Source organism: Chelonus insularis, unplaced genomic scaffold (assembly GCF_013357705.1).
Source record: "Chelonus insularis isolate UGA/USDA-ARS -01 unplaced genomic scaffold, ASM1335770v1 contig_129_pilon, whole genome shotgun sequence".
Lineage (NCBI taxonomy): Eukaryota > Metazoa > Arthropoda > Insecta > Hymenoptera > Braconidae > Chelonus > Chelonus insularis.
The window spans coordinates 6,329-22,961 of record NW_023276369.1 but is presented as its reverse complement, the minus strand read 5'-3'; the positions used below and the strand labels follow the sequence as shown (position 1 = coordinate 22,961).

Here is a 16,633-nt window from a genome sequence, read left to right as displayed (position 1 = left end):
CACGTTAAGGGACTGTGGGGCTAAAGGCACCGAGGCATCTCCTTAAAAACCTAAAAACCAGCAGACTTATTTTCACATACGTTAATACAGCTAAGCTTCTGCAGTTTTGCAATGAAGCCAAGTTGAACCAACAAGAGAATGCCTAAGACGATCACCTCTACTGCATAGACCTATCATAATAGTCCTGAAGGCTAAGCGCTGAAGAAGAAAGGACATGAGCGAAGTAATGAAAAGAACAAAACTACGACTATTTAAAAAAATATTGCGTAGATCTAAGTTATTTGTTTTCTCAGTAGACTCGAGTTAAAATATAGGTGCTTGTTCAAGTCTTTTCAGACAATTTTTGCCTCTTCTGAAGTCTGTTTTAACACTTAAAATTTTTTCTTTTGGTTATAATCGTTAATATCATCTCTTTAATATTTAACAGCTAATGTGTATATATAGTTATATATTTTTCAAGAACAGTTATTTTTAGTCGTGGTTAATAAAACATTTATATTTTTCTGTAAAAAATATAAATTTAATATAGGAATTTTCAAAATTCAATTAAAATAATTCAATAATATTATGGACAGTCCATAAGTTTTACAATATCAATAAAAGAGAGCTTGATGCAAATAAATGACTAGAAATTTTTTCTTTCGATAAAATCAAACTCAAGTATGCACCTCAAGCGAATGTAAATAAAAAATTTTTTTTTTGTTTATATTATTTATGCATACACAGAAGAATTCATCGATAATTCTTAAAAAGTACTAAACTATATTCTGAAATGTTGATCAGGGCTTTAAAGTATTAAAAAAAATACTTATATTTCGACTCGGGGACTGAATTTCAGACTCAGAAAAAAAATTTTTTTAAAAAATTTTTATAACAAACAAATATAATATTCATGAAAGTAATCGTGTAGTGACTTAGATAAAAGATACATTTTGAAGCCTGAACTAATCTTTTTCTGAAGGCTATTGAAAAAAAAAATTTTTCATGGCACTAATACTTTAAAAGGTTGTAGAAAGAGTGGATAAAAACATCACTTCGTTGTTTCGATTTTCTTTGCTTCGCTAACTCTCAGAGACAATAAGAATATAAGTAAAAAACAAGTTTTTTGGTGTTCCAGTTAATACTATTTGATGTAACGATAAAATTGTATCAACAAATTTGTCCATTGGTGTTAAAATACCTGAACTAGTAATTTGATTCATATGATAATAAGGGAACAACTCCATTAGAGATAGTTTCATAATTGCAGGTGTGAGCTTGTGCATTTATTTACAAAATTAGGCTGAAATTTCCATAAAAAAAGTTTCTGTAAAACTAAAAGAGGTCAACTACGTCTATGAGTCAAAGAAGAATGTGTCAAACATTCTAGCGAGTTAAATTACTTCTAGATACTTTGAGCAAAACTACTCTCTCACTCAATCCAACAATTAATTTTTAATAAAAGTCATTATTGTTGTTTTACTCTCACTTATTGCATAAAAATATGTCTGTTAATTGCAGTACTAATTATCCATCAGAATTTATCATTTCATGAATTCATGGTAATAACGTGATAAAATCTTTCATTGTTATTACCAATCTATAGCTATTAGTCCATGCATTCGTATACGATTAGTAACATAAAAAACTTTTTCAACAAATTTTTTTAAAATCACAACTCAAGCCTTAATTATGTTTTTTTCAAATTAGCATAAAACTTTTGTTAATGAACATATTCAAAATTTATAAATAAATCTCTTCTTCCATCAAAATGTTGTCAAAAATTCACATTGAATTTATTTTACAAAACAAACATTATGATGTGTAATTAATATATTATTACGTCAAATAATATGAAAAAAATATCAAATTTTTGTATTTTATACAGAATAGAAAAGTCTCCGTTTATTTGAGTAGTTCAATTTTAATAGCAAAAAAGTGCTCTACCTTTGTTGATTAAATCGAGAAGTGTTGATACAATATGGAAAAAGAGGGAAAAGAAGGTTTTTTTTTCACTGATCTTGCTGTTACTCTTTGTATACTATTCAACATTCTCGCGTGTTTCTATGAAATTTACCTCAGTTACAATCCCGATAGGCTCTATAATTATTCCGTTTTATCTTCATCATGGTTGGGGGCTTGAGGGCAGTCGTGCACTTCATCGTACAGAAACTCCAACTACGCTGCAAAACTCACTTTTTCTTCCTGTAGTAATTTTGCTGAAGAAGTTTAAAAGTTCGAATGGAAATTCAATAAATCTTACTAATGTTAAATCATTTTTATTCTTTGTTTTTTCGAAATCCACCGATTTTCAAATATTACTAGTTTATCAATATTTATGCCATTTTATTTAAGTAGAATTAGTTGAAGAAATGATTCAATTGATAAGACGTAAATATTCCCTTGTCAGACCTGTGCGATGATTCTAACATTTTTTTGATTCAAATCGTCAGATGCAATCACGTTGACCTTGACCAGAAGAACTGGTCTACGGTTCACGATAACCCTGGGTAACGAAGTTTCAGAGTCAAGTCTTTGTTTGATCGCTATGCACGACCTTACATCCTATGCTCGCCCAACCAAGCTATATACCATATGTATATACCATGTAAGCTGTATACCATCTCTATCACTGCTGTAAGGGACATTGCTACCGCTGGCGCTTTTAAGAATTATTAATTGAAGTCAACGGTTAGTATTGTATTCGAAGAAAGTCTTTGTTGCCGATTCCTTACAACTTAAAAGCAATCAGAAGTCTCAATGAAATCACCGGTGTCATCTGTAGAAGTGGATGGCTTCCAGAGGTACTAGGTTATAATAACTTGAGAAGACTATTTTTCTCATGAAATTCACCGGTTGAAGACCAAGTAAGAACTTCATGAATCAAGCTCACATGTAAAACCTTTTCTGTAATTGACCATTTACGAATATTTTGAGTTAACGTTAGTCAACGTTAGAGTGAATTAGGTTCAAAAGATAGCGCGAGAGATTGAGGGTTAATCTAATTGTCAATGTCAAAAATGTCTTTAAATTGATATGTAAAAATATTTCATTGATTTCATTGTGTTTGTTGTTTTCCTAAGTAACGAACGTTTGAAGTAGAGAGGAAAATTTTAAGAAAAAAAAATTCCGTTCCCCGAAGATTCCCTAAACGTTCTCCATAGTCCCACGAGAGGAACATCCTCGCTGAAGAACGTTTGGAGAACGAAATTTCTTTTATGGGCTCTTGTCTTATTTCCTATCATGAAATCCTGGTCTAACCGAGCTTAGAGGTATAAAAGAGACAAGAGAATTTTACTCCTTAATTAATCATAATAATTAATAACGATTAATTAGTAGTTAAATCGTCTGATAATTGAAATTTTAATACATCCAATTTTCACAGTTTAAAACTAGAAATAAACCATTACAAGTTGTTAAATTGTGCCCGCTACCTTTACCAGTTCCAACTGAATACTTTCATCACGTGAAATGACGAAGGTGAGTGAGATTTTTTACCTTCACTTGTCTCTCGAATTGTCACTCCTGGACCATTCTTAGAATTCGAGGATTTATCAGTTTTTTCTATGCTTTCAACGAGTCTTTATTAAGTGTTCTTGCTTTTAAGGAATAGTTCTCCTTGTCGACCATTGCTACAGTTACTTGGTAAATTACTTTAATTTGACGCCTTCTTCGTTATTAGCTCTGGCATCATCTGCTTCTACGACAAGCAACTTCTCCATATTTGTGGGCGTTACAAGCATTTCCTCTTCTCTGTCAGCCTCACTAGTTCTACTTCTCAACTTTAATTCTTCAACGACGTTACGCTTATCACTAGCATTAATTCTTCTAGAATCATTTTATCACACTTGAAACATCTAAACATATTTTCATGTGTAAAAAAATATATTCAATAATGTTCAATTGATTATTGATTGTTATTTTGATATCGAAAGTTTTTATACCTTTTTGAAATAGAATACTATAGTGAATATATTTACTATTTAAGATAAAAAAATCTATTTTAAGGAGCTGAACGTATACGTAAAGATATCTCAAAGAAAAAAATTGTAGGTAAAATTTTGTAGTAATTGTTAAAATAATAGCTAGTAATTAGAAAATCACAATAATTGAATTTATATTATAAATTTGATATCAATTTCTTTTTAAACAACGAAAACTGAAGAATTGTGCAGAATTTTCAAACATTTTAATTGATACAAATTTAGTTAATAAATTAATTCCGTAATCTACAGAAAAATGTTCAGAAGAAAAAATATAAACATCCCCAATTTCGCATTCTTTGAAGAAAATAAATACATAATTCTGTTTCAAATTGCTACCAAATTATAAGGTCACTGATGAGTTTATTTAATTGTGAAGTAAGTTTTCATTACGTGATATGATCAGTCATTCATCCGCACATAATTCTAATTGTCAAATTAGCAAAGCAACAAACTTCGTGTGAGGCTAAACTAGCAGCAATCCTTATCAACCTTTAAGCAACATATCATTTAAGGTAGCCTACGGACAAATCTAGCTTGCGAGCTACCTAAATCTAAATACAGAGCTAATAGAGTAGCACGAAAGTTTATTAAATATCATTTTCTTATAATCTGTAAAATTACAGTTATTCTAAAAAATAACTAACATTTTAATTTTTTTATTTCAACGATTTTTCAATTTAAGCATTTTATGAGCTATAATGTACTAATTGTGACTAAAACAATTTTTTAATAAAAGTTTCATTTCGTGCGTGTCGAAAATTGCACAAATATTTGAAATTCACGTAAAGAATTCTATTATGAATACTTTTTATGAGTATCTGATTGACTTCAATTTGGAATCGTTTTTCAACAATAATTCTAATATATATATAACCAACATGTTGTATTTTATGATCTCAATTGCATCCAACGAACTCATATTTTATTTATTTATGTTAAATTCATTCCTGATGTTCGAGCTTTTACGATTTTATATTCCAAACGAGATGGTAGACATATTGCTCTAAGTTGGGATACAAATATTGTTCAATGCACTCAACAAAAATTGTTTTCTATTTTTTATGGTGTTCGATAGTCGAGTGATATTCAGTATACTACCAAAAAATACTGTAAAAGGTTTTATTTATCGATGTCAAACATATCAAGTCATTTTTCAAACGTATAAATTTTATTCTTAAACAAGATATATTCGGTATGATGATAATATTTAAAAATCAATAACATTCAATACAACTAAAATTTCGTTATATTTTTCAAGCATCTTTGAGTGGTCTAGGTAGGTATCCATATTTTAAGTTTGTTGGTTCTATGAGAAGTTGGTGAAAATGTTTCGTTTTACTATGTTCAAATATTCAAGACGAGTTAAATTAATGTGCTTAACTTTATAGAGATACAGCTAATTCAAATGTAGGTTATTACGTTTATAAATTGTGAGAATGTCGGTAATTGAACCTATGCCTATTTGCCATATTTAATCAAAGTTCTTCATCTTAAGTTGGTACCAGTTTTATTGTGTATTCAATAGAAAAATACTTTTATTAAAAATTTCTTTAATGGAATTCATAGTGTATTATGAAAAGATCGTGAGGAATACAGAGAGAAGAATTTATTATGGATTCTCTAAGTTTTTATTATCACTGACCTAGTTAAATGTATTAATATATTTGTCCAGATCCAATGGTTTTTATTTATCACAAGAAATTTCTTAAACAGTAATTGTAATTATTTTCAAGTAAGTTCATTATAAAATTGGAACATCCAAATTTTTGGAAAATCAGTTCGAAAAGATAAATGTAACATTCATACCTATGTAGCCAGATCTAATATAAGATAAGTAGATCAGATTTGAGGTCGTCTGCTTTCCTTTCTGATGTTAGTCTATGATCAGAATCTGCTAGAAGAATACAGACGTGAGATTCTGTCGTTGGTATGTATATGAAGTCTTATAACAAACTTTTAACAGAAGTAAAGTAGAATCTCAATTCAAACGTATATTAGAAATAATAAAACATAAACAAGACTAAAAAATAATTACATAAAACAATAATTTTTGAAAAAATATACATTTTTTAAAATCTATTATAATTATATATTGTTATGTATATATATATATATATATACATAATTTCGCAGTGAATTGTTTAACATTTCAGACATCATTAAATAAAGGTAAGTGATTTTAATTACTAACAATAATTCATTTTTAGACCTAAATTGGCATACTTGACAGATTATCTATTAATGTATGTAAACTATTCCTATCGTACTTGAATTATTATAAATGTTAATTGTGTCATTATAATTGTCCTTTTATTTTACTATTATACATTGATTTATTTATCATTCTCATGATTACTGTTACAATTATTATTTGTATTGGGTTGAGGTTCTTTTTTCTTCTGTGAATCATAATAACGCTGTTTTAGAGTTTTCAATGCTTGCATCATACAATTGTCGATCATTTTTTTATTAGACGGTGGAAATTGATAAGCGGATAGAACGTTCAAAAACACATCTTTCAGTTTAGAATCTTTGAGCATAATTTTATCTTTCTTGATATTTCTAGTCCAATTAAAACTAACAGAAAATTTCATAGATATTGTTTGATAAAAGAAATTATTTAAAGTCAATTTAATGTCTTATCCTCTCAACTGTTCTAAATATTTTTGTAGTTCTGTTTGGGCTGACTGATCACTTATAAATAAATTATATTGTTCAATATTCTTCAACGGAAATCTTTCTGGTTTTTTTACATTATGTCTGTTGTAACAACAAAACCGTGCTAGCCTGTCTGTTGTGCCACAAGCTAACAGGTTTTGGACATAGGGCGATTATTGATAGGGATTTTATTGTAAATTTATAATTAATGAGCAATTAACTTTCTCATAAATAAACAATAAGAAGACAATGATCGGGCACCAGACAGAATCAATCGCCAAAAATTTACAATTTAATGTACAATCAATTTTATACTGAGCCGTACCTTGAAAAGGACGTCTTCGGACAATAATAAGGCGACGGATCCCGTTGGATGAACCAGCTGACAATGTCGAGTAAATGGCTAGGGCTGATTATTCTGCCCAAACGGCGCGAATAACATCAGCTGACACTGTCACAGCACTGCTGACTGACTAACTTCTATTCGTGTAGTCTAGTGACTGACTGACTCGCATCGGCGATCTTATACCTGGTGTGATTCCGATAAATGGCCAATAAAATCTATTGATTGACGTGATTGGAGGATTTTAGTAAAATTAATTGCAATTTTCCACGCTCACAGTTCGTTACACTGTATTGTTGAACTAAGAAATATGAAATATTTTGCCTAAGTACATCAAATTAAATTATAAACATTTTTTTTATTTAAGGCATTGCAAATTTTTCTCGTAAAACTATACATTTTTTTAAATATTTGTAATTATTAAACTGATTAATCATTGTATTTGAATTCATTTTAAAATTCAGTAACTTACAATTGTATGTTATATTGAACCAAGTAATTAATCACAGACATGTTTAGCAAAATAACGAATTAAAAAGCATATTATTTTTTTTCAAGCATGACATAATAATTTTCATGATTTTGGAAAATTTATCACTTTTATGTTTAGTTTTTTTTATTTTAGTACTTAGTCAAAAAAAAAGCTTCTTTGAGGATTATTATTTATGAATTCTAAAAATTATTTCATTAATTGCTTAATCAACGTAGCTGTTATTTATTAATCTATTCATGTATCTATTTGGCAGATTTTATGAATTAATCCTTAAATATGTAGAGTTGCAAATTGGTAGCATACCAATCTAGGCCAATTGTTTTAAGCTTAGTGCGCGTTTATTCGAATATTATTAACTGAATGCATAGAAACACAGTCTAGAGTTTTCGATAATTATAAAGCTTTTAACTAAATTTTATATCTTCAAAAGTATTTTCTTTAAAATTATAAACCCTACGAGAAAAGGTTGAACTTTTGTACATAAGTTCAACATATTCTCTAAACAAAATTCAACATTGCAAATAATGGAATGAATTTAATCAATAAGTTCTTAGATATTAACTGTAATGATCATATCAATTTGTCTGCATTTAATTAAGTACAATTGTAAATTATTTTTAACTTTAATGTGTTTAGTGAATGTAAGAAATATTTTTTATGAAGTTCAAGTAAATAAAAAAAAGTTTAAACATTGCATAAATATTATAAAGCATCTCATGAATTCATTTAATATAAAAAATAATGCAAACTTCTACAACCTGGAAATACTTCAAAGTTATAAAAATTTCTGAATGGTAATTTTTTACAATTTTTGTCAGATACTTTTTGCAATCTAGTTTTCTCTGCTAGCAGGCAATGACACCATTGAGGGAACAGTGTTCTACTTTCTCCACAACTGGAATATAAACATCATTTGGCGAATTACTACATTCTAGGAAAAAATTGCTTAAAATGTCAGCATAATTTTGATCATTTCATAATTGCAAAAATTCTCAAGTATCATAATAACCTAATATTCATAAATTAAATAACTCAAGATAAAAAGATGTATCATTGAGAAAATTCAATTCTTATCAAGATAAACTCAAAAGCAACTTGTATTGAATTATGCTCAAGGTCAAGTTATCTACTTTAATAGTAAAGAAATAAATAAACGTTATTATGTCAAGAATTACTCTTTATTTCTTTTCTGTTGATTGTCGGCTTTTATTTTTGTACTCATTCACCAATATCTACTGCAATAATTTGTTTAGTATTTTAAAAACCAACCAGACCCTGAATGTTGATATAAAATCAAAAGACTTGTCATAAATACAATAAAAAAATTATTTAACAAAGAAAATTAGAACACTTGTATTTTTTTTTCTAAACCACCAAATGTTAACAAGGAGTCTTTAAAGTGATATTCTGATGTCATCATGAAACGTAGTAATAATATACAAATGAGAGATAAATAACGTTTGTTAACATTTTCATATTAATTAAATATTAATGTTAAATTTTAAATGAAACCCTGCGTGGCATCGAACCATTTTATCACGTCAGGAATTCTTTTTATTGTCGAATTGAGAAGTAACAGTTTACTTTAATTCTCATGAATTTTATTTCTTCCACTATTAATTATGACCCTACGTCAAATATACACTAAAAAAAATTGATCGTAAATATTTACTTCCTACTCTTCAACAATGAAAAGGTAAAAATCCTGGTAAAATAGTGAATATTGATTTGTTTTTATTTCTTTTTTTTCAAAAGTGGTCAAATTTTCTAGCGTAATAGCTGAATGCAAAATACATTCATATTGATTTCAAAATTTTTATAGAATGATTTATCAATTCAAATGACCGCAAAACTTTCTATTGAAGTATTCAAGAACGGTTCCATTCAAAACAATTTAATCGGCAAAAAAAAATTTAGTTGTAAATTCCAATTGAAAAAAACATCTGTAACAATTAATACCAAATATTATTTTTCAGATTTTGCTGAAAAGCAAACCGATTTTTATGATAGAGCAAAACTCTCCGACTATGTCACGTTTTATAATTTTGCATGAGAAATTTCATTAAAAATTTGGTCAAAAAAATATTTATTTCAATAAATATTTTTTCATATAATAGTTTTGTAAAAAGCTGAAACAGTTAATTTCGATAATTGATACATTGCAAGTCCGAGAAAATTCAAGTGTTTAGTGATAAATCACTTAAAGTGTTTAATAATTAAACACCAAAGTGTTTACCATGTTGAACATCATAAACAAACTATAGCATTTTGGTAAACGACAAAAAGCATTTAGAGTCAACTATAGTGTTTAGTTTCTCAATACTTGGGTTTGCAGTGTAATGTCATTAGCGCTGTTGTAAAAATTTAGTAGCACTGAAAAACTGTTACATTCGATTTTCAATACCATTTTCATTTTAATGATCATTAATAGTTATTTTTCAATCAACATTTACTTTTGTTATTTTATTTTTAATTTGTTGATACTAATTTACAAGATTTTTCAATTTCAATACAATGAATCTATGAATGAGCAGTCAATAGAGTTATATTTTGATGAAAGTTTTCCAGAGTTTTTAGCACAAATATTAATGCCGATTGTTAAAACAATATTTGAAAATTTTTCATTCGTATAAATTAATTTTTATTCAAAAGTAATTATCCATTTTAAAAGGAAAACGTATTAAAAAAACTCAACTTGCATCATGATGCTACTATTAATATTCAAAAATGATTTGGATCAAGCATTTTTTTTTTGAAAAAAGAAAATTGTTCTTTCAGAGTCCATTAAACGTAACTTGATGGAATAAATTAACTGCCAAAATCACGTTTAAAAATTTTATAAATGAATAAGAGGATTTGTCGTATATTATCCTACTTAATAAAAATCCTTCGAAAAAAACAAAGTTGTATTTAGGTCATAAAAAACAAATATTTGTTTCCTCTGTATTCTCTATTTTTGCAATCCAAGGCAACAACATAGTTAGAATAATTTCGTAAGTAAAGAAAAATACTTGTCAAATGGAGGAAGTGTATTGAATCCTTTCAGACAACAATGAGCGACATCCCATGAAATAATTTACATATCGATCAACACATGAGCCAGAGGTATATTTTATTTTACCTTACATCCTATCCTACCGCCAAGAGTGATTTTCAATTTTTTCCCACTGGTAAAAATCGAAATTAACGGTTTTGTGTTATTTACATATATTAAAAGGAATCTAATAAAATAAAATGAAATATGATGAGGATGTGGTTTATTGAATAAATATTAATAGAAATAATAACATTCTTTCAAGGATATAAAAATAAACCGAACGAATTAATATCGATTTTTCGTTACTTATGTATAAAAATTACATACCAACTAGGATCGATGCTACCAATAGACTATTTCCACACTTCCTAAAGATAAATAAACTCTGGTGCAGTTATTGGTTGTCTTAATCCAACAATATTTCATTGTATAAACTCTTTCAGTATTAGCGGAACTCACTCTATCATTTATCAACTCTATTGATATTTATATACTTATTTTAGTTATAACTCTTTCTTTTCATTATTACTCTCTATCTGACCATAGGATGTTTTCGAAAAAATCTCATTAGTTATTCTTCCAAATGTTTAATTTATTCTAAAGTTGTAGGATAATAAGCATGAAAAGTTTCATTTTAATTATTAATGAGTTCTCTTGTTTTTCTATCAGAAACTTATCAGTTTCGACGACTAAACTCGAGGTTGTGTTACTTTATTTAAATGGAAAAGCTTTAAATATGAGATTGAATCTTTTAAACTATTCTTGGAGTTAGCTTGAAGCCAAATACGTCGTATAAATCTGTAACGATCTTTTCTGTAACTTTTCAACTGAATATGCTCGTAGTTTTTGAGTAAAATAATTTTTTTTTGAAAATGAGAAAAAGTTAGTCTTTTATATGAATTTTTTTATAGTGAAAATCGTACGTGACTCACCTTCATGCCGTAGAAGTAGGAAGAGTAGCAAGATCACCAAATCCATCGCCGGGGGCTACAATAGTTTACCCTTCCGCGTGGTTTCGCTTCGATAAATTTTTCTCTTCGTCGACAAAAATTTTTCAGATCCTTCAATTTTATACCTCTTTACTCGTTTACACCTCAATCAAAAATGTCATTTTTGCAAGCGGAAAATTTATCAGAACCCGTCAATAATTTTTGTTTCATGTTTTTATTTTTTTTTTATAATTTTTATTTCACACTATCAGTAGAAATTTGCTTTTCACTTCAGATAAAAAAGATTGCTAGTGGCAATTCGATTACCGCTCCGTCGATTACAGTTGTATAAGTGAACAGGCCGGCATACTCCTCGACTCACTACTGAAACACACCCTCTGTCCGAGGGGTAGTACAACTTAATTGCTGTCACATTGTTATTCCACTGTCAATTAAATTTAATGACTCTGCTGGGTTACGTTTCGAAACAAGATCTGGGAACCACGAATAATTTTCTTGTATAACGATCTGAGTTTTTTCACTGGTTAATACTTTTCACTATGACCCAAAATTACCTTCCCAAACTTTACACTAACCACTATTTATCCTTATCATGCCTCTATGACCGTCAAATCATATAACACCATCTTATCTTCTGGTATTTGTCCAAACCGACCAATTTTATTAACGTGAACTCGTACAAAATACAAACCACTGAGATTAGAGAATGCCGGAGGGTTTATGTTGGAATTTAAGCTTTCAGAAAGCCTTACACAACCGGACCTTTTCAATGCAACTTGTTGCAAGCGCTCGATGCTATTTTAGTTTTCTACAGAATTTATTTTCAGCTTTGTTTACAGCATCATTACTAGACAATAATTGTTCTCTAAACAACAAACCCAGGTGCATTCGAACAATTAACTTGCTATCCAATGCAAACTGTAAGTTCGAATAAACTTCTTCACAGCTCATTAATTGTCTAACCGTTTATCAAATGATAGAAACTGCAAGATGATCATCAATCAACGTTTAAATTTTGCACATTAATTATCTAATGAACAGTGTTTTAAATTAAATTAATTGTAGTAAATATTTCTTTTGTTTCATTGAGACTGAATTTTGTGAGTGAAATAAATTTCAATACTAAACTCTTATGGCAATAACAGAGTCATGACATCAATAAACTATTAGCCGTTGATATCTCCACATTATTCCAATGATCACAAGTCATAAAAGTAGATGAAAAATTTATGTGACCCACAATACTTGTTTTCATTAGCCACACAATATTTCAGTCAATTCTCAGAACATATGAGTTTCATAAATTATGAAAAATCATATCTGCATAGGAAACAACTTTAAACTTTTTTCACTCTTTTTTATAAATTCAACTTTTCCAAGTAAAAATGAATTGAATGAAAAAAACTATCGTTCATCATAATTAAACATACATTAGAATTTTTTTCGTTAGAAATAACTTCCCTTTTACTCGAAACTTTCCGTTCGAAATGTGTTTGTCTCGCGACGCACGTGGTGACGGAGAAAAAGTTGGCGCCGCGAGTGGCGGATGCGGACTACGAAAGCTCACTCTTACTCTGTTTCAAGCACGGACCATTTACACCTGCGCGCATGCGTCTTGTTTCACATCCTTGGAGAGTTAGCATTAAAGTCTGAGCGAATAAATATACTCATAGATCTATGCATTCTTCATTAAACGAAACACGCAAAATATATTTTGCTTTTTCTACTTTTTTTTTTCTGAGAAAAGTATAATTTAAATGATAGTTTTCTGCATGATGATATGATGAGTTTCACAAAAAAGCACATGAAAGATATTCAGAAAAAAAAAGAAAATTATTTGATGTAGTCAACTCTTTTAAATAGAATTTTAAACTATTGTTTGAATTGCTTTCATTAAAAAGGAACGCATCAATAAAAAAATAATTCAATCGCTTGATATTAGTGGATTTTATGCAAAGGCAATTTTAGTTATTAATAAACACTTGGAAAATAAAGAATAAATTACAAAGAAAGAGTTAAGATAAAATAGAGAAGTTTTATTTATTAATTTTATAGAGATTGGTTAGTCAATACAATTTCTATTTAGATGATTATTTCAATGTCTAAAATCAGATAATCATTTTTATTATAATTTTACTGAAATAAATAATGAAACAACTACGATCGTTAACCGCATATTAATCAGCATCATTTTTTTTGGATTATTTTTAATAATTGGTTCTCCATAGTATTGACAACTTTACATGAGACTTTTTTCTATATTAACATTTCTCCTTATCGATTTTTCTTCACTCTTTTTTACTCTACCCTATTTTCTTTTTCTAATCATATGTAGTATAAAATATTTGATTTTATTAAAGTTTGTATTTTTCGGATAGTCGACAGTTTTGATGTAAGCAATGCTTGACTGATTTGTTTATGTTCAGTGTTTGATTGAGACCAGCCTTGATCAGACATCTTTTCTCAATATGTCATCATTTATTTATTTAATAAAAATTTCAATTAATTCTATTAAATATTTAGTATTCATTTTCCTATCATTTATAATTTATATGTAGATGCACCCGAGTAGAATTTATTTTAGGCATACCTAAATATCTGTTAAGCCTTTATTAGAAATTGAATAGGTTAGCGTAAATTAGGCATTCCCAACCTATGCCTGATCAATTTATTTTTCGGATACAATAAAATTTTTTCAGTTTCTCACTATCTAATAAATTTCCGATTACAACCTTGTGAACTTAACTAAAATGATGTCTTAGTTAGTTATTTATTATAATGAATAATATTTAAATAATGACATCTAAATTACATCTTACATCTAAATTAGGTACTTATTACATTGGTCTCATTAAAATGTTTGAAGAACGAATAAAAAAGTTGTAAGGATGAATTCAAAATGAATTTGTTACAATATACACGGAGAAAAAATTCCGTTAATTTTTATTTAAAAATCCATACAAAAATTACCGTGCTGCTCAAGAATGTGAGTTCAAACTTACTGAAAAGTAAAAAGTAATGATCAACATACAAAAATTATAAGTTACATAAGAAAATGTATCATTCAGTTTTTTGAAAATTACTTTGGCAGCACCAGAAAATTTAGTGTTCCACAGCACCTGAAAATTTAGTAACGTTAGCTGTGATAACTACGTAACCGACAAACAATTTTATTTAAGTTTAGTGATAATTTTTTTGGTTATATAAACAAATAAATAAATAAATTAGGTTCATTGATAATTAACTTTCTTAACTAATTAATTCGTTGGAATGAAATACGGCACACGTTTTACAATACTGCCCCCCCCCTATCCCTACGATCGGGATCTTACGCAGAAAACCTGTGTCGTCGATACAACCACCCGGCTCTCCGAAGAGATCTTCCTCTCCCGCTCACGGTGGCCCGAGAAAAATCATATAAATGACTTTTGTCTCGGCCGGGACTCGAACCCGCGACCCATCGTGTGTCAAGCTGACGCTTACCCATGAGTCCACCGCGTCAATCCGTTTAAGCTTATCATAAATTGTTAAGATATAACGTGTTGCCGCCAATATTGAATCGTAACGAAAAATATGAATGTCATCTTTGTTTACAATATGGAAAAAGTAACTATAGCACTGAGGGTGTTCACACAATCAAAAACAAAAGCCGTAAGATGTACGCATGCGTACAAACCAATTTTTAACTTATTATGATGTTAGTATGCACGCGTACGTCTTAAATTGTACGTTTTACGGCTTATGTTTTTGATTGTGTGAACGGTCTTACAATACAAAGAAAGATTGTGTTGGACCGATAATTCGAAGATTCCCGACCCAGCACGGAAACTCTCGAGAATAGAAAAAATTATAGGAGAGCACCCGAATTTTTCCTACCACACGGATCATAATAAATTATATACAGATTCTCATTTTTTTCTAGTCACTTACTAATTTTTGTTTAAAGTTTGAATAAAAATTAATATTTATCGAATATTACCGTGCTGCATAAGAATTTTTACTTTTACTCTTCTTAATAAATATTGAATCTATAATAAAAATTTTAAAAGGATTACTAATTTTTCTTTGAAGGTTGTCTTAATTTTTTAGGGAATTGACATTTGCGCGTGGATTGTTGTGCTGAGCACGGTAATTTTTATTGGAATTTTTTCTCCGTGTAAAAGATCTATATTAAATTAAGTATTTTTTTAAAATTTCAATAACAAATCTCTTAATGATAAAAATGTTTTCAGATATCCTTTTTTCTTTAAATAATAGTTAATTATTTTTATTGAACCTTAATTAGATTATGTTGACTGGAAATATATTGTAGTTTGAGAGAGAATACTTAATTGAGAGGTATGAAAATATTTAAATCATTAATATTATTTACTAATGAGATTTAAAGTAAATCAAGATTAATGTAAATCTTTTAAAAAATTATACATATTGATCTGTTCATATCAGTACAATGGTAATAATTTTCTAATTGAATGAATAACCGAGCGGGTAAAAACACTGGTCTAATTATTATTTAAAATTGACTAGAATTAAGATAACGGTAATTTCATAAGATATTTCCTCATACATATCTCTATAAGAGATGTAGCCTACAGCAATTCACTTGCATTCTACTCTTATAAAATAGTTTCAGTGGTTTTTTAAAAATAACAATGTAAATGTTTTTTATTTTTCCCACTATGTTATAATTAATAATTCATGAGTCACTCTCATTACTGGGCTTGCTATAGCGTTAAAAAAATGGTTGAACTTGAACCTCTAATACTTACTTAAAGTGTTTTAAAATGATGTCACCTATTTGATTAACATTGTAGTCACTTTTTAAATACTTGGAAGTGTCTAAAAAATGACTACAATGTTAATCAAATGAGTGACATCATTTTAAAATACTTTAAGTGTTTTAAATTAAAACACTTCTAAAATTCGAGATCGGAAGTGATATTAAAGGTGTGAGTTAATGTTTACTAATTGTGTTTGATCTCTGTAAATATTTATAGAAATTCTGCAATAAAAACTTTCCAAAAAAAAGTCACCGGTCTAATATGCGTACATGCTAGCGATCGTAGGTTCGAATCTCCCAGGGAACAAATACCAGCATGTATTTTTTCGTGGAAATTCAATGTAAATACGTTCAGAAATTAAGTATTTCAATAATACTAAATCTTTAGAAATGAGATAATTAAACAA

At 28.6% G+C, this 16,633-nt stretch overlaps 1 protein-coding gene across 1 annotated transcript in view; it reads right to left on the bottom strand.

The window, feature by feature from the left end:
- The window catches only part of LOC118070049 (cell surface A33 antigen-like), a 55,825-nt gene extending 42,839 nt beyond the window's left edge, over positions 1 to 12,986 (bottom strand). Inside the window, exon 1 of the mRNA XM_035088467.1 lies at positions 11,429 to 12,986. Within this exon, the coding sequence (XP_034944358.1) occupies positions 11,429 to 11,474 (46 nt within the window). The 5' untranslated portion in view covers positions 11,475 to 12,986. The remainder of the gene's footprint in view (positions 1 to 11,428) is intronic.
- Between the last annotated feature and the right edge of the window lie 3,647 nt (positions 12,987 to 16,633).